At 44.1% G+C, this 27910-nt stretch overlaps 1 protein-coding gene across 1 annotated transcript in view; it reads right to left on the bottom strand.

Annotated features, from left to right (window-relative positions):
• LOC117352556 overlaps positions 1-26365 on the bottom strand; it is a 35434-nt gene extending 9069 nt beyond the window's left edge. The window contains exon 1 of the mRNA XM_033929041.1: positions 22836-26365. Coding sequence (XP_033784932.1) covers positions 23460-26024 — 2565 coding nt within the window. The 5' untranslated portion in view covers positions 26025-26365 and the 3' untranslated portion in view covers positions 22836-23459. The remainder of the gene's footprint in view (positions 1-22835) is intronic.
• Between the last annotated feature and the right edge of the window lie 1545 nt (positions 26366-27910).

The raw sequence follows: 27910 nt of genomic DNA, 5'->3' as shown, positions 1-27910 counted from the left end.
TGTATTGGGAGTCTGGCAGGGTCACCTGTCCCAGTCTGGCACAGACAAAAATATCCTGTGCTGCATAGCTTATCAGTTTGGCCAAGAGAGCCTTTATGTCACGCAGAGCCAAATTGTGCCCTGTTCTAAGGTGTTCAAATTTAACAACTTCTTATTGTTTCAAAAAATATCCATAAAAATTGCCAAGGTCTGGAATCGAATCCTTCAGCAATATTATTGTTGTCTGTTGAGGAAGGGTTTACGACCCAAAGATTTAGGGCTCCTTTTATCAAGCCGCGCTAGCGGGGTTAACGCGCGTGACTTTTCATCACACGCTAACCCCCACGCTGGCCTAAAAGAGGAGGCGGTAGCGACTAGCGCTGCCGGCGGTTTAACGCACACTATTACGCGCGTTAAACCGCTAGCGCGGCTTGATAAAAGGAGCCCTTACTGTATGAACCTTTGTCAACATATATAAAACCAGTGCATAAGGGAACTGTACACACTTGTCAGGTTCCTTTGCAGTCAGCTGATGAGCTTTCAATTCCATCTACATATACTGTCTTATCTCAATCTGTCTCTGGAATTCTAGAGAACGACTCACCAGTAATTGTATGTAATACTGTTGTTCCAACAATTGGCATCCAACCTCCTTGTGTATTGCACCTTGGAAGTACCTATTTTTTCTGCCCTCTTAATTATGCATTTTGCAACTCTTTAAGTACCACTTTCTTACGTTTATGTTTTGATACTGCTGCTGAGGTTGTCACCTCTTCATTAATTTTACACCTATCATGGAAAACAGTGTTATGAAATGTAGCAGTCTGAGGATCTAACACATCTATAAACCAGGCCAAATCGGCACTTGAACGACCTAAAAGACAGGTCACCCAAATGCCAATAATCAAACCAACTTTCTGAATGAGCTGCAGGACCTTTTATGTCTCTGAATGCCGCTATGCGCTCAGAGCAGAAAGGGTATATCTGGAGGAGTGGTTGGAGCAATATGTGGGTTGGATGGGGGCTGACCTAGACTTACCCCTTTTTTTACTTACCGATTAGCATGCGCAAATTGAATTAGCACACACTAAACACTAACACATCCATAGACTAACATGCATGCTTTAGCATATAGCATGCTCTAATCGGTTAGTGCACCTTAGTAAAAGAGGGCCTAAGTAGTCCTGCAGGGTTAATCTGCTATTTTACTAGACATCTTGGATGAAACTTAAGTTAGATGATGTAAAAACAGGTATAAGTACCAAAAAAGTTATTCAACCACTGCAGATACAAAGTAAAGACCCACACACACTTCCCCAGTGTTCACTGACTCCCTCATGCCCCACACAAAGATCAGAATAAGGAAGTACACACGTGTCTCCAGAACATCATCACCTGGTATAGGAAAGCCTAGTAGAGTTGCACACAGGCGTCTTAAATAGCCTGACGGATGGGCTAGTGAACCATAGAGAGGAGGACCCAGGCCAATAAGCAAATCTAATCACTACATTTATGGTGGAACATGTGCGCCCACCAAAACCCTACTCTACTGCCATATAGGTGCTATCTGCAGCCATAAGGGCTATTGTGGTTGTAGACAGGTAGGTTTAATGGGTTGGGGGGCTCACCATAACCTATAAGGGAGTTCTGGTGAGATGTTTATCTGGCACCCTTTTTGTGAAGTTCACAGCAGTGACCTGTAAGGTGCTCTATTGCTCTGTTGCCATGTCTGAGTGGCCAGTCCATTACAAGATTGGCCCTCTTGTTCTAGGCATTTGGGACGGATGAAATTTTAGTCGAAAATGTGATATAAAGATAGAGGTCCTGGTGATCTGGATGAACAATAGCCTGGACGTCCAGATAGATGAATTTTGAAAATGAGTTATTGACCTCTTTTACACATTTTTCTTAGAGGACTACTACTATCCATTCAGTCATGCCGACCCTTGGATACTGTATAGGCCAGACCTCTTCATGCTTTCCTGTTTTCTACAGCTTCTTTCAATTGCTTGATGTTCATTCCCATGCCATTCTTGATGATATCCAGCCAACGGGCCTTTTGTCTCCCCTGCTTCCTTTTACCACTAACCATTCTGAGTAGCACCTCCTTTTCTTGTAAATTCACCCTTATCACATGTCCAAAATAGATCAGTTTCTATTTGTTATCTTGCCTTTCAGGCACAACTCTGGATTTATATGATCAAGAACATCTTTGTTGGTGATCCTAGCTGTCCATGGGATTCGAAGAAGTCTTCTCCAACTCTATAACTCATAGGCGTCAATTTATCTTCTATCTGCTTTCATGAGTGTCCATGTCTTGCAGCGATATGTCGCGATTGGGAACACAATGGCAGTGATCAGTCTTTGTTTGATGGTAACTGAGACATCCTTCCACTTCCATATTTGCTCCAAGCTCAACATGGCTGGACGCCCCAATGCTAATCGACGCTTGGTCTCTGCTGTCAAACCACCACTGTGATCAATGATGCGCAGGTAGTCTTCTCCTCGATTCTCCCAGTGAGGGGCAAGGGCAGAGCCAGAGAGGATCGAATACAGAGGGTGAACGACTGGCTGCGAGGATGGTGCAAGGAGATGAACTTCGGGTTTCTGCACCATGGAGAAGCATTGCAAGGACTACAGGGACACGACGGACTACACCTAACCAGAAGAGGGAAGAATGTCCTTGGACACCGCCTAGCCCGCCTACTCCACAGGGCTTTAAACTAGGTAAGTCGGGGGAGGGTACAGGCACAAACAACATACCAGGCGAACTAAAATGCCAATACATTTTTGAGGCTGAGGAAAGTAGTCACCGAAATTCTGGGTCAGGGGTGAGTGCACACACTTTTGAGTCGGGAGTAGGGTCACATCATATTTATGGGTCACATTGTAATTCCGGGTCTAGGGGGAGTACACACTGTAGTTCTGGGTATATGGGGAGTACACATTGTGGTTCTGAGCCTCAGGAAAGCACAAATAACACAAACAATGTTAAAGGTGTTCAAATAACTCAAGCAGGAATATCCCCACTGAGACGTAACAAAAATATAACATGGAGGGCTATGTACGTCAACGCACACAGTTTAGGAAACAAGATCCTGGAATTGGAAACAGAAATAAGGAATGCCGACCTGGATGTGGTGGCGATATCCGAAACCTGGCTCACAGACTCCCACGGGTGGGACATGGTCATACCGGGTTACAACTTGCTTCGCCGGGACAGAAAGGGTAGGATGGGAGGGGGTGTAGCATTATATACTAAAGATGACATTAAGGTCACGAGAATCTCAGATGTCCAGTATACTGGGGAATCCCTTTGGGTTAATTTGGCCAGAGGGAAGGACAAATGCTTGTATCTTGGAGTAATTTACAGACCCCCAAGACAACAGGATGACCTGGATATGGAAATAATCGAAGATATAGAAAATATCACCTTGCGTGGGGACACAGTATTGCTAGGTGACTTCAACATGCCTGATGTGGATTGGGTTACACTTACCTCTGCTTCCGGCAGCAGCAGGAGGCTATTAAACTCTATGAAAGGAGCAAGCCTCAGGCAACTGGTGTTGGAACCGACAAGGGATCAGGCAATACTGGACCTGATACTTACCAATGGAGAAAGTGTCACAGAGGTCTCGGTGGGTGACACATTGGCCTCCAGTGACCACAACATGGTATGGTTCAATATCAGGAAAGGTTTCACTAAATCTACTACACTAACCAAAGTCCTCAAATTCAAGGACACAAATTTCAAAGAAATGGGAGACTTCGTTCACCAGGCGCTACAAAGCCAAGAAGAAACCGATAACGTGGAAGACATGTGGTCGACTTTGAAAGCAACCATACAAGAAGCAACAAACCGCTATGTAAAATCAGTAAGTAAACGGAGAAGGAACAATAAGCCACAGTGGTTTACTGCGGAGATCTCAGACCTGATCAAGGAGAAGAAAAAAGCATTCATCTCTTACAAACAATCAGGGAAGCAGGACTCTAGAGCAGACTACCTGACCAAATCAAAAGCCGTCAAAACAGCAGTCAGGGAGGCTAAATTCCTCATGGAGGAGTCTCTAGCAAAGAACATCCAGAAGGGAGATAAATCCTTCTTCAGGTATATCAGTGATAGAAGAAAAAACTCAGGCGGGATTGTACGTCTTAGGAATCCAGATGGAGACTATGTGGAAAAGGATTCGGAAAAAGCCCAACTATTAAATGAATACTTCTGCTCAGTCTTCACCCGAGAAGCGCCAGGGCTCGGCCCTCAGCTACAGACAAGGGTTGGCTCAGTTGACCCGTTTAGTAACTTTGAGTTTACGCCCAGCAGTGTCTATGGTGAGCTGTCAAAGCTCAAGGTTAACAAAGCAATGGGGCCGGACAACCTGCACCCCAGGGTGCTTAGGGAGCTGAGTGATGTCTTGGCGGAGCCACTGTCCACGCTCTTCAACCTCTCCCTTAGTACAGGCAGCGTCCCGTTGGACTGGAGGACGGCTAACGTCATTCCACTGCACAAGAAAGGCTCAAAGATGGAGACAGCAAACTACAGACCAGTGAGTCTAACATCGATAGTGAGCAAACTAATGGAAACTCTAATCAAACACCAATTAGATAAGATCCTGGATGAGGAGAATCTACGGGATCCCCGACAACATGGATTTACTAAGGGGAGATCCTGCCAATCCAACCTGATCAGCTTCTTTGATTGGGTGACAGGGAAGCTGGATATTGGGGAGTCCCTGGACATCGTGTACCTGGACTTTAGCAAAGCATTCGATAGCGTACCACACCGCAGGTTACTGAGCAAGATGAGTTCTATAGGATTAGGTAACACATTGACGAAATGGATTGGGAGCTGGCTTGGAGGTAGGCTCCAAAGGGTGGTGGTGAACGGCACCCCCTCCGAAATGACGGAGGTGATTAGTGGAGTACCACAGGGCTCAGTCTTGGGCCCAATCCTATTCAACATCTTTATAAGAGACTTGGCAGAAGGGCTTCGAGGTAAAATAACATTATTCGCCGATGATGCCAAACTGAGTAATGTAGTGGGCAAATGCACAACAGACGAAGATTCAATGCCCGACAACATGATGCACGACCTACTCCTACTGGAGCGATGGTCTAGGACATGGCAACTCAACTTCAATGCCAAAAAATGCAAAGTTATGCACCTGGGCAGCCAGAATCCATGCAAGTCTTATACCCTTAATGGCGAGATCCTAGCAAAAACGGTAGCAGAACGAGACTTGGGGGTAATCGTCAGTGAGGACATGAAGTCTGCCAATCAAGTGGAGCAGGCTTCGTCCAAGGCAAGACAAATCATGGGCTGCATACGAAGGGGTTTCGTCAGTCGTAAGGCGGAAGTCATTATGCCATTGTATAGATCCATGGTGAGGCCCCACCTGGAATACTGTGTGCAATTCTGGAGGCCGCATTATCGCAAGGATGTGCTGAGACTGGAGTCGGTGCAAAGAATGGCCACCCGGATGGTCTCGGGACTCAAGGATCTACCATACGAAAAACGGCTTGACAAATTACAGCTATACTCGCTCGAGGAGCGCAGAGAGAGGGGAGACATGATTGAGACGTTCAAGTATCTTACGGGCCGCATCGAGGCGGAGGAAGATATCTTCTTTTTCAAGGGTCCCACGACAACAAGAGGGCATCCGTTGAAAATCAGGGGCGGGAAACTACGAGGTGACACCAGGAAATTCTTTTTCACTGAAAGAGTGGTTGATCGTTGGAATAGTCTTCCACTACAGGTGATTGAGGCCAGCAGCGTGCCTGATTTTAAGGCCAAATGGGATCGGCACATGGGATCTATTCACAGGGCAAAGGTAGGGGAGGGACATTAAAGTGGGCAGACTAGATGGGCCGTGGGCCCTTATCTGCCGTCTATTTCTATGTTTCTATGTTTCTATGACTCAAGGAAAATGAAGCTGTCAACCACTTTTGTTTCTTCATTGTTGATATTTATGTGGACTTTCTTGTTGGCAGTAGCCATGATTTTGGTCTTCTTGATGTTCAGGTAAAGTTCTATCTTCTCATTTTCTTCTTGAGGTCCTTCTCACTCTCTGCCAGCAGGGTAGTATCAGCTGCATATCTCAGATTGCTGATGGTTCTTCTGCCTATTTTCACCCCAACGCTTGAATCAACTATGTTATCTTAGAGTAGGAAGCACAGAATCCTATTAAAGTCTTTCATTTAAAGATAAAAATGTAGTGTCAGCTGGCAGGCAATTATGGATATGTTACAGTTTATTCAATTTGTCTGCTACTTTGCTGAAAACAGAGTGAGTCCTTACTGCAGGAATGGACATCCACTGTTTTCTTCATGCTATGCCACACTGGAATTTTAAATGTTACATTATAAAGAGAGATAGCAGGAATCTTGTTTTGACAAGTCAATTCAACAACAGATAGCTATTTTAATGCAAGTGTTTTACCCTTAAATTTCCAGCAGATGGAAAATGAGGCTTATGGTTATAAAACACAATGTCTCTTTTGTTCATGAACAACCACCTGGGAATGTGTATGAACATTAACATATCTAGGCCTGTAAAAGAATACAGGAACCTTTTATCATTCCTGTAGGGCCTCCTTAACTGTGCTCAACATGTTATGGTAGGAATCATTTGTGGATTAAGATATAAATCTCTTATGGGTTACTGGGATTGAAAAAGTAATTTGGTGCAAAGATCTGCAGTGCAGCTGAATGTTAATAGTATTGTCTAAACAGTTAAAGCAGAAAAAAATTAATTTCTTTATCTGTTTTGGTCTTGGCACTATTTCACAGTGGTAAAGCAGACAAAAAGTATGTAAAGAAAATCTCATTCAGTTAAAACATATCTGTCTTAAAGGTATTATCTATTATAAATCCCCCCAATATGTTTTAAAAAGCATCCTAGTTTTTGGTCTACCATAAAGATATTTTAAGAAAATAAATTTGTGATCAAAGGTTAATGGAATAATTCAAGATCAATGTCATGGTTTAATAACATATTTAAAATTAATAACTCATGGAGAGAGATTGAAACCTAGGGCCCACCTTGGAGAAAAAGGAGAGTCCAAACCAGACCCTTTATGGTTATGCGGTAATGGTCTGATGTTTAAAAAATTATTTAAAACTTATTTCTTTGTGCAGGCAGCATGTGGTCAGAGATGTTTATGTAGACTCAGAGAAAAGAGTTGTTGCTACTATTATATATATAATTTTATGGAATTGTGGATGTTTTTATTATAAACTGCCTAGGTGTTAGGGGAGTAACAAGTGCTTGAAATAAATAAATAGAGAAAACCAAACACTCCCATGAAGTACAATAAAGAAACAAGAAGTGGTGGGAAAGCCTAACGGATGATTCAGATACTATATATATATATATATATATATATATATATTTAATTCTTTATTGATTTTTAATCAAAAACAGTGTCATACAAATGAAAGAACAAAAGATATTCCACATATTACAGGTAACATAAATATCATTCAATAATTTTCCTGCATATAATAATATCATAATATATCCTAATATACAATACAAATAAAGAATAAAGTTACCCAAATATCACTATCAATATTTATTCCCCTCCCTCCAACCCCCCACCCCCCTGGATGTGTAAAGATAAATAAACCAAGAAAAGAAGAGATATGATGAAATACATTATTATGTTTTTACAAATTTAGTCAGTGGGCTCCAAATTTTATTAAATACCTCACTACATTCTGCGTTAATTCGTTGTATCTGTATGTACTACACACATTCACCCACCAAATTGTATAATTAATTCTATCATGTTTTTTTCCAATTTAGATACAATATTAATAGAATCCTTTATTGATCAGACATTTAGGCCCTCTTTTACTAAGGTGCGCTAACCGATTAGCACACGCTAATCGATTTAGCGTGCGCTAAACGCAAATGCGTGCATGTTAGTCTATGGATGCATTAGTGTTTAGTGCGTGCTAATTCAATTAGTGCCCGGTAATCGGTTAGCGCACCTTAGTAAAAGAGGGAGTTAATCCCAAAGACATACATAAACTTGATTGGAGAAAGACCCTACATGGGCTTTGTTTTGGCTAATTAGCATTCTTCAGGGGTCTATAAAACAATGCCTAAGATTGTGCATTAAATTGAAATAGAAATAGGAAAAACGCAGTATATTTAGGACATTTACCTGCGGGTTACACATTCCTGACACCAGCGACAAAAGGAGAATACCACAAATTCAGAAATGTTCCCAAGTGTGCTTCCCTTTCTGTCAGCATAATAGAGTAAAGACTTTAGATCTAGTTTGAGAGTTTCTAAGAAGCGAGGAGTGGCCTAGTGGCAGAACTATTACCTCAACACCCTGAGGTTGAGGGATCAAATACCAGCACTGCTCCTTGTGACCCTGGGCAAATCACTTAATCCTCCATTGCCCACTGCTTTGAATGTGTAACCACCAAAAGGCAGTAAAGAAGTCTCTTTCCCTTAATGAGATCATTTTAGCACCATGATAAAACCCTAAGCAAACTGCATTATGTGGTCTATTATTTGCATTGTTTCAAAGGGGCATGCCTAAAGGGAATCATAATTATAGGGCCCCTTTGAGATACTGATGAGGAACAAAGGAAGCATCCACAGTATTTCTTTTAAGAGACTATTGGACTTTTTGGGGCTTATCATGGGGAAGCTGTTGTCTTAACTTTTCTAGATATTTTTGCCTGCTAGGGCCCTGAATGTTTTTGTGATTGTGTTAGTTTTCTAAGTTGTGAAAGCAGATAGTTCTCTATAGTTTCTGTTTCTACTGCTTTCAATGGAAGTACAACCCACATGGCTCAGTCTGTACTATTTCTGGAGCCATATAGTAACCCTACCTAGAGCCCACTCGTGCTGTTACAGTGGCAATAAAATGATCAACAATCTTCACCTTTCTCGCCACGTGTGGGACACTGACCATACAAGTCCATTGAGCTTCCGCCTCTGTTCCTCCATTCTGAATTTGGACACTTTTCTTTGTATCTCACCACTTGTGGGACATGACAGCAGAAAAAGGCCAAATGGCCCATCTAGCCTGCCCATCTGCAGTTACCATTATGTCTTTCTCTCTCCAAGAGATACCACGTGCCTATCCCAGGCCCTCTTGAATTCAGACACAGTTTCTGTTTCCACACCTTTTCCAGGACACTGTTCCACGCATCTACCTCCCTTTCCGTAAAAAAGTATTTCCTCAGATTACACTGGAACCTCTTAACTTCATCCTAGGCCCTCTCATTGCAAAGTTTTCTTTCAAATGAAAGAGACTCGGCTCATGCACATTTATATTACGTAGGTATTTAAATGTCTCTATCTCTCCCCTCTCCCGCCTTTCCTCCATAGTATACAGATTGAGATCTTCCCCATACACCTTATCATGAAGACCACACACCATTTCAGTAGCCTTCCTCTAGCCTGACTCCATCCTTTTTATATCTTTTTGAAGGTGCGGTCTCCACAATTGTATACAATATTCTAAATGAGGTCTCACCAGCGTCTTATACAGAGACATCAATACCTCCTTTTTCCAACTGGCCATACCTTTCCCTATGCAGCCTAGTATCCTAGCTTTCGCCATCACCTTTTCAACCTATTTGGCCACCTTAAGATCATCACATACAATCACACCCAAATCCCGCTTTTCCGTCATGTACATAAGTTCTTCACCCCAAAACTGTACCATTCCCTCAGATTTTTGCAGCCCAAATGCATGACCTAGCATTTCTTAGCATTAAATTTTAGCTGCCAAATTTCAGACCATTCTTCAAGTTTCGCCAGGTCTTTCTTCATGTTATTCACACCATCTGGCATGTCTACTCTAGTGCAGATTTTGGTATATTCCGCAAAGAGGTAAGTCTTACCCGACAAACCTTCAGCAATATCATTCATAAAAATGTTAAAAAGAACAGGCCCAATAACAGAACGTTGAGGCACACCACTGGTAACATCCCTTTCCTCAGAGCGATTTCCATTGATCACTACCCTCTGTCACCTTCCACTCAACCAGCCTGTCACTTTGGGACCCATCCCTAAAACACTCAGTTTATTTATTAGACATGGGTTTAGGTGGGCTCACATATTTCACCATAAGTGTAGTAGTTAGAGTGAGATATGGGCCTGAATCCCCATCTCTACACCACCCACTAGGCTACTTCAGGAACCTGCTTGCTGCTCTACTAGGAATGCCCATAATATCTGAAGTTATTATACATGCAGGTATGTACTGTTTCATTCTCATCTTTGGGGTTGGGTAGGAGTCAGTGACAGCTGAGGTAGTGTTGGGGGGGTGGGTCTTGTAAACATTCCTTCAGTGGTTATCTGGTCATTTGGGGTACCTTTTTTGCATGTATTTGTTATTAAAACAGTGTGACAGAGGTGGGCAGTGTGTTCCGGAGAAGGGTTGCATAGATGGATAGACAGACCACACTCTGGGCATTCAAGAAAAAAACTATTTAAGAACATAAGAACATAAGAATTGCCGCTTCTGGGTCAGACCAGTGGTCCATCATGCCCAGCAGTCCGCTCACGTGGTGGCCCTCTGGTCAAAGGCCAGCGCCTTAACTGAGACTGAGACTAGCCCTACCAGCGTACGTCCTTGTTCAGCAGGAACTTGTCTAACTTTGTCTTGAATCCCTGGAGGGTGATTTCCCCTATGACAGACTCCGGAAGAGCGTTCCAGTTTTCCACCACTTTCTCGGTGAAGAAGGACTTCCTTATGTTTGTACGGAATCTATCCCCTTTCAACTTTAGAGAGTGTCCTCTCGTTCTCCCTACCTTGGAGAGAGTGAACAACCTGTCCTTATCTACTAAGTCTATCCCCTTCAGTACCTTGAATGTTTTGATCATGTCCCTTCTCAATCTCCTCTGTTCGAGGGAGAAGAGGCCCAGTTTCTCTAATCTTTCTCTGTATGGCAGCTCCTCCAACCCCTTAACCATCTTAGTCGTTCTTCTCTGGACCCTTTCGAGTAGTACCGTGTCCTTCTTCATGTAAAGCGACCATTGCTATACGCAGTACTCCAGGTGAGGGCGCACCATGGCCCGGTACAGCGGCATGATAACCTTCTCCGATCTGTTCATGATCCCCTTAATTAAACAGTAGTGCAGAGCCTGTTTCTTCACAGGCTCCTATAAGTTTGCGTTCTTCCAAGAAAACAAGTAGGCTTTTCTGTAGTCTTTCCCAATCACAAGTCCCATTCTTCATAGGTCTTGACACACCCTAAACAGTCTTTATTTAGGTGCAGGAAGTAGTTAGGCAGCATTTGGTCCAAGGTCTTAGCAGGCACTGAACAAAGGCATGTTTTTAAATGCAGTAGTGTCTTACCTCCTACAAACTCTGTCAGTGCCAAGCCCTTCCAAGCAGCTTCTCCAGCTCCTAGGTTCCCTCTAGCACACCTCTCCTCCTGGGTCTGGCTTGGCCTTTTAAGTTCCCCTGAGTTACTTCCTGGTTTCTTATTTTTCTCTCCTCTCTCCTTCCTGAGGAAACCTCTTTCAATTCTCACTGCTGCTGTGGTTGTGAGACAATTTAGCCAGGAGGGGGAGTGCCGGGTTTTCCTGAAGTTTATTCTGAGTCTGAGCAGTAGTGTCAATCAGGGGAAGTGGCAGGGTTTCATATACTCTGTCACAAACAGGTCTAGCCACAAACATACAAATTATGTCCTGGACATATTCCTAAACTTATAGCAGAAGAAATGATGTAAAATTTTATAACTATTAGTTCTCCGGAACAATCACCAATATATATCTTGAATCATCCACATATTCCGGATTATATAAATCTTTAGATATTTTACAGCCTCAGCCCCACCATTCCACTACTAATACAAATTTATAGGGTGAAGAATTATGTGGACTTTCATTATCAGCCATACATTCATATTCTAATTCATTCTGTCATCTCAGTTAATATTTATTTATTCTTTATAAATATATAAATTAGTTTCTTTCAATAATAGTGTTTAAAAACTTTCCAGCCACTTATCTTAATAGCTGACATGACCCAGGAGAAGTAGACCCAACATGTTTTGCACCCCGTGCTTTGTCAAGGGTCCCCCTGCAATAAAAGTAAAACATAGAGCTCAACTCATTCTCCATGCTAAACTTATTATTTTAATTTGAAATATACAAATACTTACTCTTTCCGTGGCCGGTACTATCATCTGATTTACAAGCAGATTTAGCCAGCAAGATGGTGCCTGCGCCTTTTTTTCTAATTATATAGAAAGTTAACAGCTGATTTTCCCTGCAAACTATTGGAGGAGAACCTAACCAATAAGTGATGTTCACTCTATTTCAGCATTCAAGCCCTTCGGTTCAACGGTATCAAGTTGAAAAATATACCGTTGTTCTTTTTCATTAAGGATTTTCTCCACATTACCACCCACCCACCCTTGATCTACCATATCTATCACGTGCCTTCGTAGCTCTTCAATACTATAGTTTTTCAGGATCCAGTGTTGCACCATAGGGACTTGTAAGATCTGATTAGTCAACCATGATTTATGTTTATGTAATTGAATTTTCACAGCTCTATTTGTGCGACCCACGTATTCTAGAGGACATGGGCACACTATAGCAAAAATCACATGACTACTATTACAATCTGTGCTCTGATCCGATTTTAATACTAAGGGCTCCTTTTACTAAGCTGTGATAGAGGTTTTAGCGCGCGCTTAGCGTGCGCTGAATTGCCGCGCATGCTGGACCTTAATGTCAGCATTGAGCTGACGTTAGTTCTAGCTGCGTAGCATGGGTTTAGCACACGCTAAAATCCTGCGTGCGCTAAAAACGCTATCGCAGCTTAGTAAAAGGAGCCCTAAGTTCTTACCTGGGACCCTCCGTTGGGCTCCCTCAGTAGTTTTACTGCACTATTGACACCTATCACACTTTTTGTGTTTACTCCCTTCTGTTGTTTTTCTAGTCCCAAATTTCTGAAAATTGAATTTTTGCCCAATCGTAATACCCCGCCTGTAAGCGATTCTCGGAAATTCTTGTAAAGGGGAATAAATCTGTACTACATGCCATAATTGTTTCATCACCACTATCACTTTATTCACTATTTGTGAGTAGGGGAGCACACAGATCAACTGCCCCCTCTTCTTCCTCAACTACTTTTTCCACTAACAACAGCTCCCTTTGTGCATATTTCGCCCGCAAATATGCTTGCTTTATGGCTTTTTTAGGGTACCCCCTACTCTCAAATCTCCGCTTAAGAGTCTGAGCATGTTCCTTAAACTCAGCTAATGATGAACATATCCGTCGTGCTCTAAGAAACTGACTAATGGGCAAATTAAATTTCAACTTATAAGTATGAAAACTAGTACAATGTAAGAGGATATTACGGGCCACTGGTTTTCGATATAGGGATGTACTTATTATCCCATCCATTAATCTTATTCTAATGTCTAAAAAATCAATGATGTTTTGATGACATGTCATAGTAAATTTTATAAACTCATCCACAGAATTTAAATACCCCACAAAACTTTATTAACTGGTCAATGGATCCTTGCCATATAAAAAATGTCATCCAGAAAACGGACCCAAAAAGGGATCATGTTATAGTCCACTGAGCTATACACCAACTGTTCTTCAAATCTAGCCATATAGAGTGTGGCCACAGAAGGGGCCAAACTGGCACCCATGGCCACGCCCTGTGTCTGCTCATAAAAATGTCCAAGCCATAAGCCTTCCCTAGCCCTAACTACACCACACCTCTAACATGCCCCCTTGAGATTTAGACGAAGTACTTTCTAGAAAATAGGTTTCAAAAATAGTGAATTGGAAGGGTTTGGTGAGAAAAATGTCCATCTGCCTTTTTATGCCACTTTTTGGGCATTTTTCTCTTTTGAAAATGATCCCCTTTGTATACTAGGTTAAATGCCCACTGTTAGAAGTCTTTTTTGAAATATAAATAGTTTCATGTTAATACATTTTATTCTAATACTTTCAGGGATCAAAATGTGTAAAAAGGGTTATCTGAATTCCCTTTGTCAGAGTGAAAATGGCTAGCAGATCCTGTTATGGACCACACCATTTTCATCCTGATCAGGCAGGCTAACAAATATTACATAGTCTAGCATAAACTATTGAATGAAACTGTCTCAAGGCAACAAAAGATAATCAATATTTACAGTTTTGTATTATTAAAATGTCACAATTTCAAAAGTAATAGTTCCTGTTTCTGGAAATGAGCATTTCACACTTATTCCTTAGAAATCTATAGCACATCCCTTCTGCTTTTTTTGAATCTGCCATAAAGTATCAGGATAATCCATAAACAGCTATGCTTACATTTCTCCAAAGATTAACACATGCATATTTGATATTAATATTCTTAAGAGCTACCGTTGTAGTGTGGGTGATCCTATTTAAGTGATAATTTGTATATTAACCTTTAAAAATATTTAAATTATTTTAATCCTGCAGTGATTTTAAGTCTGTATTCTAAGGCATTGCTCTCATTTACTGCCCCTACCATAAATATTATATGAAACAAACATCAGGTGCAACATACAGTGTTATATTTTGAAAACATTTTTTCTTTATAGAGGATGTGAGAAGGCATATATTATATAATGATGCTCTTGTGACTTTCATTTCACCTCAGCCAACTTTCTTTGTATCTTGTTCCAACTCTATAGTCCTTCACTTTTTCGTGCCTATCATTTGTCCTTCTGCATATGCTTGTAAGTCTTTTACTAGCACCTCCTTATCCAACTACCCTCTATCTAATTTGACTTTCACTTTAAGGATGCAAGCTTATAAGCAACCTTAGGAAATAATTTTTTTGTGGAAATGGTGGTGGATGCCTGGGACAGCCTCCAGTGGAGCTAGGAAGTAAAAAAACTGACAGAATTTTTTTTTAAAAGAGGTATGGGATAAACATAGAAAATCCCTACAAAGGGCCGCAGAAAATCTCAGCCCCGCTACCAAAGTTAGGGCTTCATCGAGGGCTATACACTTGAACCATCAATTTTCCACTTTTTTTGTTTCACATTTTTTGACAGAATGAAAAAAATGGAAAATCACTAGACTCAGGGCTTCTTTTACAAAGCCGCGCTAGTGGTTTTAGCGCACGCACCGGATTAGCACACGCTAGCCGAAAATCTACTGCCTGCTCATAAGGAGGCGGTAGCGGCTAGCACGTGCGGCAATTTAGCACGCGCTATTCTACAAGTTAAGGCCCTGGCGCGGCTTTGTAAAAGGAGCCCTCAGTGTATAACCTTCGATGGAGACTGCTCCAACTTTGTTGGTTGGGTTGAGAACTTTCCAGTGGCTCCTCGTATATTAAAGATCATGGGATCAAATCAAAACAAATGATTTCCATGCTTCAAAAAGACAGAGCGATGTAATCTGCATGGAGAAAATGACCTGAATATTCTGCATGTGGTAGGTATGACTTTAGCCACCTGCTGGGTAGACTAGATAGAATATGTTGGCCTGAATCTGCAGAGTATACACGTATATGAAATCAGCACTGGAGTATTTATAAATGAGATAAGTGATTACCTGATATTTTTTTTTTAAATGGTTTTGGTAATATTTTCAGTCCCAGGCACTGGCATTAAATTTCCAGCCACGCCCAGGTATCTGCTGCCTGCAGGTACATATGTAGGTGCTATCTGAATATCAGAAGGTCTGTCAGTTGCCCCTTGCCCTACTCCCTCCGGTCCTCTAATCCACCAGATTCCAGAAACTTCACCATTCTCTGTTTTAAAAGCTTTTCCATTAATTTGCTTATCACAGAAGTCAGGCTTACTGGCCTGTAATTCCCTAGTTCTTCCTTACTTCCACTTTTGTGTAGAGGGACCACATCCACTTTTCTCCAGTCCTCCAGTTCCACTCCTGACTCTAGAGAAGCATTGAAAAGGTCAGTCAGTGGAGCCACCAGAACTTCTCTAAGCTCCTTCAGTACTTCACGAACACAACCCTCAAAATCCATCATGGTCTATCACTCCTCCATCCTTTTTTGCATTTGTCTTCTGCGATCCTGCTCCCGGCACTTCAGCGGTGAACAAAGAACAAAAATATTTGGTACCGTATATACTCGAATATATGTTGATCTGAGTATAAGATGAGGTACCCTTTTCCCCCCCCCAAAAAGAGGAAAAAAGGTTGACCTGAATATAAGATTTGGGGTGTGTGTGTGCATAATATTCATTTGTCCTGCCAGGATTTGTGATCTGCCCTCCCTCACTCCCTCCCTTGCCTGGCTCTGAACTCATCTCCCCTCACTCCCTGCCAGACTCTGTACCCAGCCTCCCCCCCTCACTCACTGCCGTGCCAGTCTCTCCATCCTGTCTCTCCTCCCTCCTTCCCAAGCTCTGCCCAGTGCCCCCCTCCCTCCCTGCCAGGCTCTGCACCCAGCCTCCTCCCTGCCCTGTACTCTGTCCTCCCTATATCCCAGTATCATACAGGCCTCCACCGGGCCTGCCGTATGACCTAGTAGGCTGGAACAGGAGGGATCCCTTCTGTCTCCTGTCCTGGACAAATCTGTCAAAATTTTTACCTCCCTCCCATCTCCTCCCATGTATGTTTTTGAATCCCTAGTGGTTCAGCAGTGTACCGAGCATGATCAAGCTTTCACACTCCTTTCCCATGCTGAGCTCCTCCCTGAATGGCTGGCTCGAGTTCTCATGGTCCAGCAGTGTACTTGGCATGAGCGAGCTTTTTGCAATCCTATCCAGCCCTAAGCCACTCCCTGAATGACTGCTTCCAGTCCCGTGAGAACTGGTGGCAACCATTCAGGGAGTGGCTTAGGGCTGGGCAGAAGCGCAAAAAGCTTGCTCAAGCCCAGTACACCACTGGACCACCAGGGGGAGAGGTAGGAGGGAGGTAAAAATTAGGTCAGTGGTAAAAGGAAGCAGGGGAGACCAAAGGCCCGTTGCCTGAATAACATCAAGAATGATATGGGAATGAATATCAAGCAATTGAAAGAATCCATGGAAAACCAGGAAGCATGGTGAGGACTGGCCTACAGATTATCCAAGGGTTGGATACGACTGAATGGATAGTAGTAGTATAGTGGCTCTGGTGATTGGAAATTTTAGGAAAAATTTTGATCTTCTTAATGTTCAAGTAAAGCCACTACATTCTTCCAAAAAAAACTACACACAACACGAGGTGGAGAAAAAGCCTCAGCTTAAAAAAGCTCTTAAACCATAAACCACCACTCGGTGCATACAATGAATAGGCTCACATTCTTTCAAAGGCAAGAAACTCCACCAAGGTCAAAAATTCAAAATTTGTGTTAATATTAATCAACTGTAAGGGCTCTTAACATCAAAAAAAGAAAATAGAAAAAATTTTAAAAACTAGAAAACACTGGGGGACTCATAATTTTAAAAAAAATCCATCTATAAAGTGGCCTAAATGGATACTTGGATGATCAAAAAACCTGATCGTCCAAGTATCCTTAATCAAAGCTGGTTTTAGATGTATCTAAAACCAGCTTAGGCCTTTCCCCTGCCTCTAAACGCATAGAGCAAAAAGAAGCGTTTTTAGAGGAGGGGAAAGAGCGGGCGGTGGGCGGGAGGTGGGTCAACCTACACCTAGGCATTCAGCAGGTATAACCAAAACTTTAGGTAGGTTGCCCAGTCGGCACTTATACGTTTTGACATAGACCAAGTCAAAACAGGTATAAGTGCCGAAAAGGGGCCGCTGAGCTGATCGCTGCAGCTCAGCAGCCCCAGCAACTTGCCTACCCCCTACTGCAACGTTCGCTGCAGGTGGGGGAAGGAAGGACGCTGCAAGTGGGTTTTTACTGTCAGTGGATGAGTTTTGACTGTCAGAGAGCAGGGTTTAATTGTCTCAGGAGATCAGACCATCAAGAGGGCCTTAAGGGCTCCTGGGGGGGGGGGGAGGATCTGATTCTCATGGATGAACCAAAAGAATTGGATGTGAGTGGGGGGGGAGGGGGTTGATTGACTTTTTAGCAGTAAGGATAGGGGCTTTGAAACACATGATCAGAGATCGATCAGGTTTGATCAAGGGGGACTTAAAATGTTGCAGACACCCCAGGCAGTTGTCATGTTGATAGTTAATGCCAATATTCATGGTGCACATGTTCTGTGTACTAAATGCTGAGCTAATTCATGGCATGTGACTTGCTTTTACAGCACAGGCTTTGCACTTAACGCACATTAAATTTTGCTGTTCACATTGTGCTAAGAAGGTCCCTTAACAGGACTCTGTTTTGTTTGTTAAATAGGAAGTTAACTCTTCCCTATGGTCAAAGATAATTAGACCTTCTACAATCACCTAGTATTGTCTAAAAAAAAAAAATGAAAACAACTCTTAGATCAATGAAATGCAGAATCAAGATTCCCTGATCGTATTTTGTGAAATCAGTTTATCAGTCAGTCTCTGTCAGTCACACATCATTTGGATGAGTACAGCTGCTTCAGCTTGATACAGAGGCACTGACATAAAGAATAAATGTTCTATGGATGATAGACAGTAATATATTAAGCAGGAAAATGTGTTTCTCAAGATACTCTACCAAGAAATTATAAATGACAAGGAGTAATATGTTTAAACCTTAAGGGCATTTACAGCAATAGCTATAATAATAATTGCAGGGATGTTATCAATATATGATGAAGTTCAGCTAACTACACTTCTAAAGCATGTAAATAATACTGAGTGGCAAGAGGTGCCAAAGGTTGATGACAATTAGACCTTATGAAAAAACTGCAAAACCGAACCTCCATCAATCATTATAACATTAATCATTTTCAATAGTGCAATCTCCATACTAGTCAACATTCCAAACTAAGTTCATTGCAGAAACATGTTTAAAAGAGGTCCTTGAAAGCATTTATGTATTTTAGTTCATGCTAAAATAATTTGTCACTTGTTAAATGTTAATCTCTCATGGGACAACAAAAAGACGTACAGCAACTTGCTTTCAAATCAGATAAAGAACAGCTTCTGGCCGCCAGATGATGAAACTTCTACATATACTGGCAGTGCCCTGATCTGTGTCAGCTACAGAGGTCTGCTCCATTTGATCAATTGAGCAGCCATGACAGGAAACCCCCCCCCCCCACAAAGTCAGCTGGCAGGAAGGATGCCCACTCCTCCTGCACCCCCCCCCCCCCCGAGGCAAGACCAGCAGGAGGGTTGCCTACTCCCTCCTGCCACCATCCCATGTAAACTCGAACCCACTTGACACTCACCCAAGACTCAGGCCTCCCACCCTGCACCCCTAACTCTACCCAAACTCCCCCATTCCTTTCAGTTGAATGTCCGGCAAGAAGAATACTCACACTATCCAGCCAGGTGGTCCACCACTCCAAAATGGTGGGCCTTCCCTTTACCAGTGTATTCTGGGATGGACTGTGAGAGGCCTAAGGTTCTGATTGACTCAGATGCCTGAGGACCCTCCCATATGCACTAGGAAAGAGGCCTAAGACTCCGGTTGGCCCAGGTGCCTAAGGTCTCAGAGCCCTAGGCCTCTCCCCGGTGCATCCTAGAATGCACCGGGAAGAGGAAAGTGCTGCCAGGGAAGGGGCATTTTGTATCTGGCCAATCGGAATCTTAGGCCATGCCCAGTGCATCCCCCAGTACTCTGGAAAGGAGGTCTAAGACTCCTGTTGGCCCAGGTCTAAGACTCCAGTTGGCCCTCCTGCCCTTCCTATGGGAGGATCCTTAGGTGCCTGAGCCAATCATTGCCTTAGGCCCCTCCCCAGTGCATCCCAGAATGCACCAGGAAGGGGAAGGCCTGCTATTTTGGAAGAGGGAGTGGGAATCCCTATTGCTGACCATCTCCTAAAGGTACGGGAGGGGGTTTGGGAGGTGTCAGGGTATGTTGGGGAGTATTGGGGAATGTTGAGTGGGTGTCAGGGTAGATTGGGGGAGTGTGGGGGAATGTTGGGTTAGTGTTGGGGGGGTGTCAGGGTATGTTGGGGAATGTCGGGTGAGTATCAGGTTGGTGTTGGGGGAGTTTCAGGGGTTCTAGGGATCGATGAGGCCAGCAGCAGGAGGAAGTATGCATCCCTCCTTTCAAGGGACTTTGAAGGGGGTTAAGGGTTGGTGGCGGGAGGGATTAGGCATCCCTCCTGCTGCAGACAGTGTCAGGTGGGGGTTTGGGGTCGTGGCAGGATGAATTGGACGTCCCTCCTGCTGGCCAAGTTCAAGGGGGGGTTTCGGGGATTCCCTACCACAGCCTCTCAGCTGATCATAGCATGGGGGTTCCCTTGCCACGATCAGCTGATGGGACGGGATCAGACACAATTCTCTAACCAGCGCCTGTGACATGGGTGTCAGAGAATCAAACTGGTTAGGTGGGGTTGGGTGTCTGTCCTTTAGGGCAGATGTGATTCTTATAGGATGCCGGTGTATGATTCTCAGCCACTTCTTAGGCGGTTGCAGAAAAAGGCGCTCTATACAGAATTTCCCCCTAAATGATAGAAAGTTTAAGCCTAACTTATGAAAACTTGATGTAGATCTGTACACAGGAAATAACATAAGTTGTACAACATTTTCTGAATTCAAACCATAGAAATTCTTATAAACTATACAAGCTGGGGCGCTAGTGAGCGCGTTTCATGGCGGTCGTGTAGCGACGCTGCTCCCGCGGAATCGCTGAAAAAATCAACCCCCTCTGCTCTAAACGCGGTCCAAAATAATTAAAAACTGTGCGGGCAGAAACGCAAGATAAAATGACCTCAACTAAGTCGGGTAAGAGAAGAAACACCGACCCAGTTTCGCCGCAGAAGGCGTCCACATCCAAGCCCGATGAGGCCTCATCTCAGACCATCCTCGAAGAACTACGAGCCATGCGGGCGGAAGTGAAAGCAGACAATGAAGAGATTAAAGAAGAAATCGCCGCCTTTAAAAGTGACCTGGAGGCACTAAAATTAAAAACGCAGGCAACAGACAACAGGATGACTGTTGCTGAAAACAACATTAAAGAGCTGCAGCGTCAATCAAAACGCATTGCGCAATTGGAAGTGCAGCTGGAAGATTTCAGTAATCGCTCGAGGAGGAACAACTTCAGAATCCTTGGGATCCCAGAATCTCGTGAAGGGCGTAACATGCCCGAATTTCTCCTTGCCACGCTACCTAAAATACTTGATCTGAACTTTGATTTACCACTCGAAATTGATAGAGCGCACAGAGTTCCATCCAATGCGCTGCCCAATCAATCCGGGCAATTTCCGCGCCCTACAGTAGTGCGTCTCCTAAGATATCCTCAAGTAATGGCGATTATGCAACAAGCACGTGCTAAAGCGCCAGTCAAATTTGAAGGTAGCACTCTCCTATTTGTACCAGACCTGGGGAAACAAACAGCTAAACTCAGAAAACAACTACTGGAATACCGTCCCAAATTAAAGCAACTGGGAGCACGCTTTGGCATGATGTATCCGGCCCGCCTACGGGTAACGTATAACAACAACACAAAAGATTTTACCAATCCAATTGAACTGGCTGAATATCTTGAAACTCTGAGCCCGAGTACAATTGATTGTACCTGAATGCTTATGTCTGCCTGTATGCATGACTCTATACTTGAATAGTACCTGTTCTGCCCCTGAGTACATTACTGTATTTCATATTGCTCTCTATGTTCAAATCAATAATTCTATTTCTGCCTGTTTGTTTTCTGCAGAGGTTTATATTGAATGTTATACATGATCCTGCTGGATGGCAATGCTATAGGTTGCCATCAGCCTCACTGACCCGAGGTTACTGTTTTTCTCCACAAGGTTACATAGCTTTTTTCCTTTTATTTTCTCTTTCCTAATGACTGCTTGGTTCTTTCCTTTCCTATTGTCAGGATGTGAGATATTGCTGGACGCTGGTATATATACTTCTGTTATTCCTATGCATATTATACTTATTACTGTACAATGCCCTTTACTTGTGCCACTTTGAATGTTAAAGGTCTAAATAATCCTATCAAATCTAAAAAAATTATAAATTATATATCCTCCCTATCTGCTGATGTAATATTTCTCCAAGAAACTCACCTAGATGCCGCTTCTTCTGCTAAACTGACTCTCCCTGGTGCATACTGTGGTCGAGCCGGCGCCTGTGGATAAGGTAGGCTCCGGTCCAAGCACACAAATACTCACACTTGACGTGCTTCCATAAAGTTGGAAGTCCTGCTGGGCTCAATGTTCATTGGTAAAGCATGAAAACAAAAATTCAAAAGAGTCAGTTTTATAGTTCATGCTACAAGTCACTTTTATTGTGGGCTTATATTGGGAGCCAACTTCCATTCAGTCTGGACTCCAAGTCACCAATACAAGTTCCCCAAAACAAAACCAGAGTTGATGAAAAACAGTATGTCTCAGCTCTCATCTCCATACAGGTAAGCAACCAAAACACTTTACAAAAACGTTTGTCATCAGTGGCCAAGATAAATCTTCAAAACAATATTGTTATCTTCAAAATAGGGCAGTTAGCAAAGTTGCTATTGTCACTGCCTGTAGTGCTGTGTCCAAGCCTGAGAGTAAAATAGGCTTGGCCCCAGCCAGCTCCAAAGGAGTTGGTGGGGAAGGGGAGTAAGCGAATCCACCAAAATATCTGTTAACACAGAATGCCCAAATGGCCCCACAAACCCATCCAGTTGTACAGTGGATTCTCCCCACACTTACTTCCTCATTCTTCAGCATTCAAACACAAAAGTAAACTTAACAGAGCAGATTTCTGCAATTAAAGAAAACGTTTTTTTCTTTTCCAAAAGTTCCCCTAAAGGGAGAAGTGCAGCACTGCTCTCTTTCTTCCCTCAACTGCCAACAGCTGCAGAGAAGCAGTTCAAACAATTTGCTCACCTGAGCTGGAAGAAAAGACCAAAAGTTTCACAAACATGTATCCTATTATTCTTCCATAGGCATACCTTCAGGACAAACTGCAGATTCCTGGCAATCCATAAATTCAAGCTCTGCTGGCTGGTTAGTCTCAGGGTCAGTATCAAACTCTAGCATTTCCACATCAACAGAGCTGTGAGGATCAGGAGCATTGTCCTGGATACCTCCTTCCTGAGCAAGCTCAGGGCAGACTGACTTCCTTCCCCTCAGAGCAGCTTCTATTACGTTCAGCCGGGCACGCCCAGTTCTCTGAGGGGGAGGGCCAGCCTGCAGCTTTTGCCTAACTCTCCCAGGAGCAGCAATCAGCTTTTGCAGCTGAGAGTTGGCAGCAGAGGAGGGAGTGTTCTCAGGCTGTTCCAGGCTGTTACATTCAGCATCTTTCACTCCCTGGAGCTCAGCTACCTGAGAATTAAAGGGAAATGCACCATCTTCCCTATTCTTTCCCTCTGCCTTGCTACATTGATCAGCTCTTCTGACAGTTGTAATAGGGTTAGACAAACCCCTGCCTGGCACAAACCGAGCTTTAAGGCTTAGGGGAGTGACATACCCTCACCCTAAAAATGATGACCGTCCTTTGATTTAAGGAAAAGAGGGTCATCATCCTACATTGTCCTTAAGTCTGGCCATGTCCTCTGGGCAAACAGGACCTAACGTTAGTAACGTCTCCTTGGTTTATTACCTTTTTTTGCTAGCTCTAAGGTTGGTGGATCGGGGTCTTCAAAGTCCTCGGGCCATCTCAAGATCGGTGGCTGATATGGTTTTCCTAAAGCCTCATCAACCTGACTCTTGGCCCCTTCCAAACCATCCACCCTCTGAGCCAATGCAGCTATCACCTGGGTTATACCACCCAATTCTCCTTTCTGCATGTTTTCCAACTGCTGTCTCACTTCCTCAAGGTCCTGGTCTATATCTTTAAATGTATCCAGAACCTTTTCAAAATGTTGAGCGTGCTGTTCTATTTGCTCTTCCTGCAGCTTCTGTTTCGCTAACCAACCTTCTGTTGTGTCAGTTCTGGTGGTTAGCTCACCGCAAGTATCCTTAATTTCCCTGACACTATTTTGTATCACTTGTTGTTGAGTCTGACTTTCCCTAACTTGCTCTTGGACCACCTTGAGCTGGGAATTCACCTGTTCTATGAGGTTAGTCAGTTTCTCCGCTTCCCTCTGGAATTGGGCAGTGCTTTCATCCCTAGCCTGCTGCCTATTCCTGTCCACCTGATCCGCCCAAGCTTGATCCTTGGTTACTGCTTGAGCTTTCCCTTTGGCCTCCCAATCCTTCCTGGCTGCTGTCAACTCATCTCTTAATTTAAGTATTTCAGCATCCAGGAAGGCCAGCTTAGCGGTCTCAATCCCTTCTTTCGGGTGGAGACTTAAGTCTGAGGGTGTTCCTATTTCCAGTGTCTTCACCCCTGTGGACCCAAATCCCTGTTCTCCCCTTTCTGTATCTGGGAGCCTCACCCGTTGCTCCAACCTGGCGTGCCAAATTCGCTCGCACACCATCTGAGCGATGGGGTCCCCGGGTTGGACCCTGTATTCGGTATCCCCCTGGTTAACCAGTACCACTGCCAAGTTCCCTCTAAAGTCAGGGTCGATTACTCCCGCAGCCACATCTATGGAGTGTTTTAATGCTAACCCTGATCTTGGCGCCACCCTAAGGTAAGCACCTGGCGGGGGCGACACTTGAATGTCGGTATTTATCAGGGCCCTTCCCCTAGCCGGGACAACTTGGTCATGAGCCGCATATAGGTCATAACCTGCAGCTCTAAGGTATGCCCGTGTGGGAGCCCTGGCCTGTTCCGACAGTGGGGCCCACCTAATCGTAGGCTTCCACTGCTTTGGTTTCTGCGCTCGTGATTCACGTGCTTGGGCAGTTCCTACCACCCTTCCTCGATCCTCTGAAGTTCCCCACACATATCCTCCCTGTCTTTCACAGCCCTTGAACCCCCCTGTCTGAGCCTGTACAAGCCAGTCCCGACCCAATATCAATGAGTAGGGTACCGCTTCTACCACGGCCACAGGCAACTCCATTTTTTTTCCCTTATACTGGAGGTTCAACTGTTTGAGAGGGTATTCATGGGACTTCCCATGGACACATGTTATGGGAACCTTCTCCACTCCTGGGCTTGGGCTTCCCCCTAACTGTTTCCATAACTGTTCTGATACCACCGATTGCTCGGCCCCTGTATCCACCAGTGCTGTTATCTGTTTGTTCGCTACTAAGACCTTTACCCTGTACTCTTTAGGAATCCTAGCAGCCTGTCCCCGGGTTATCATCAGATCCCTGGTAACCCTACAGGTCCTTTGGATATGGCCTGCTTTCCCGCAGCGATAACACCTAAGTGTTTCTTTCTGCTGGGGTTCCTTGGCCTTAGGGAGTTCTGTGGTTCTACTTTGGAAGCCTTGTTCCCTGTCAACCTTCCCCTTTCCACGCATCAGAGGCATAGTAATACGTTCTTCCTCATAGGCACCCTGAGCATCAATATAGGCCTCTGCCACCTCAAGGGTTTGGCCTAGAGTTTTACAGCCCTGTCTTTGCACCCACCCTCGCAGGTTCTTCGGGGCGGACTGCAGAAACTGCTCACGTATCACCTCCAACACTAATGCTCTGGGGTTCCCCAACCATGGGCCAAGCCACCTCTCGGCCAGTTTGGTTAATTTCTGTACAAGCGCTTTGGGCCTCTCCTTATCCTGCATTACCGTCGCCCTAAAACGCTGACGGTAATGTTCAGGCGTATACCCCAGATATTCTAATATATGATTTTTTACTGCCAGGTAGTCATTCGCCAATTCAGGGGCTAATGTCTGAAAAGCAGACAGAGTTTCTCCCGCTAAACAGGGTAGCAGCCTAACAGCCCACTGACCCTGAGGCCAACCAGCAGCAGTAGCTACCCTCTCGAATGCGACCAGGAATTCATCGGGCGCATCGGCTGGAGTTATCTTACACAGATTTACCAACGAGAGGGGGGTAGCTGCTCCTGTGGTTTGATGAATGGCACTCAGTCCTGAGTCACTACCCGTAGCTGGCGGGGGTCTTTGCAAAATTTGCGAAAGTACCTTGGTTTGCTCCCCCATGGCCAGTACCATCTCATCATGTTGACGGCGAGACAGCTCCTGGGATCTGTACCAAAGTTCTTGATTGGTTTTCAAGACAGCCTGCAAGTCCTCGCTTTGTTTCTGTCTCTCCGCTGTCAGGAACGCCATCAGTTGTTGCTGGTCCATCTTCTCCCCGGCCTGAAGCAGAAACAAAGAGAAAGACCAACCCAAGTGCGATACTTTTTACTGAGGTAGCCAATCTCCCTCACCCCCCCTGGTCAAGTACCTTACCAGAGAGAAAGGTGAGTCTACGCCTTTTGTTTTTAGGCCTCCTTGGCCCCCAGTCGCCTACTGCGTTTTTGTCCTCTTATCAGTGCTGAGGTCCTCCTCCGACTCAGGTTCACCACCGGTACACTTGGATCCTTCTGGTCGCGTGTTCCCTCTGTACTCCCCGTCGTACGACTCTGGATACTGGGCACACCCGAACAGGAACCAAAACAATAAACTAAAACAACAAGCTAACACAACAAATTAGCCAAAGTCCAAAACTTTTTTTTTTTTTTTTTTTTTTCCTCCAAAAACCTTATTTTTTTTTTTTTTTTCAACAATTCTCCAAATGTCCAGCAGGAGGCGCTCTATCCCACTCCTGATACCAATTGTGGTCGAGCCGGCGCCTGTGGATAAGGTAGGCTCCGGTCCAAGCACACAAATACTCACACTTGACGTGCTTCCATAAAGTTGGAAGTCCTGCTGGGCTCAATGTTCATTGGTAAAGCATGAAAACAAAAATTCAAAAGAGTCAGTTTTATAGTTCATGCTACAAGTCACTTTTATTGTGGGCTTATATTGGGAGCCAACTTCCATTCAGTCTGGACTCCAAGTCACCAATACAAGTTCCCCAAAACAAAACCAGAGTTGATGAAAAACAGTATGTCTCAGCTCTCATCTCCATACAGGTAAGCAACCAAAACACTTTACAAAAACGTTTGTCATCAGTGGCCAAGATAAATCTTCAAAACAATATTGTTATCTTCAAAATAGGGCAGTTAGCAAAGTTGCTATTGTCACTGCCTGTAGTGCTGTGTCCAAGCCTGAGAGTAAAATAGGCTTGGCCCCAGCCAGCTCCAAAGGAGTTGGTGGGGAAGGGGAGTAAGCGAATCCACCAAAATATCTGTTAACACAGAATGCCCAAATGGCCCCACAAACCCATCCAGTTGTACAGTGGATTCTCCCCACACTTACTTCCTCATTCTTCAGCATTCAAACACAAAAGTAAACTTAACAGAGCAGATTTCTGCAATTAAAGAAAACGTTTTTTCTTTTCCAAAAGTTCCCCTAAAGGGAGAAGTGCAGCACTGCTCTCTTTCTTCCCTCAACTGCCAACAGCTGCAGAGAAGCAGTTCAAACAATTTGCTCACCTGAGCTGGAAGAAAAGACCAAAAGTTTCACAAACATGTATCCTATTATTCTTCCATAGGCATACCTTCAGGACAAACTGCAGATTCCTGGCAATCCATAAATTCAAGCTCTGCTGGCTGGTTAGTCTCAGGGTCAGTATCAAACTCTAGCATTTCCACATCAACAGAGCTGTGAGGATCAGGAGCATTGTCCTGGATACCTCCTTCCTGAGCAAGCTCAGGGCAGACTGACTTCCTTCCCCTCAGAGCAGCTTCTATTACGTTCAGCCGGGCACGCCCAGTTCTCTGAGGGGGAGGGCCAGCCTGCAGCTTTTGCCTAACTCTCCCAGGAGCAGCAATCAGCTTTTGCAGCTGAGAGTTGGCAGCAGAGGAGGGAGTGTTCTCAGGCTGTTCCAGGCTGTTACATTCAGCATCTTTCACTCCCTGGAGCTCAGCTACCTGAGAATTAAAGGGAAATGCACCATCTTCCCTATTCTTTCCCTCTGCCTTGCTACATTGATCAGCTCTTCTGACAGTTGTAATAGGGTTAGACAAACCCCTGCCTGGCACAAACCGAGCTTTAAGGCTTAGGGGAGTGACAATACCCTCCTATATACTCCCCGGCTATAGACAAAAAGAATGGGGTACTTACATTTGTTAAAAATCTTGCTTACA

The sequence above is a fragment of the Geotrypetes seraphini genome, chromosome 1 (genome assembly GCF_902459505.1).
Source record: "Geotrypetes seraphini chromosome 1, aGeoSer1.1, whole genome shotgun sequence".
Taxonomy (NCBI): domain Eukaryota; kingdom Metazoa; phylum Chordata; class Amphibia; order Gymnophiona; family Dermophiidae; genus Geotrypetes; species Geotrypetes seraphini.
The sequence above is the reverse complement of the archived record's forward strand: the minus strand, read 5'-3'. Positions and strand labels throughout refer to the sequence as shown.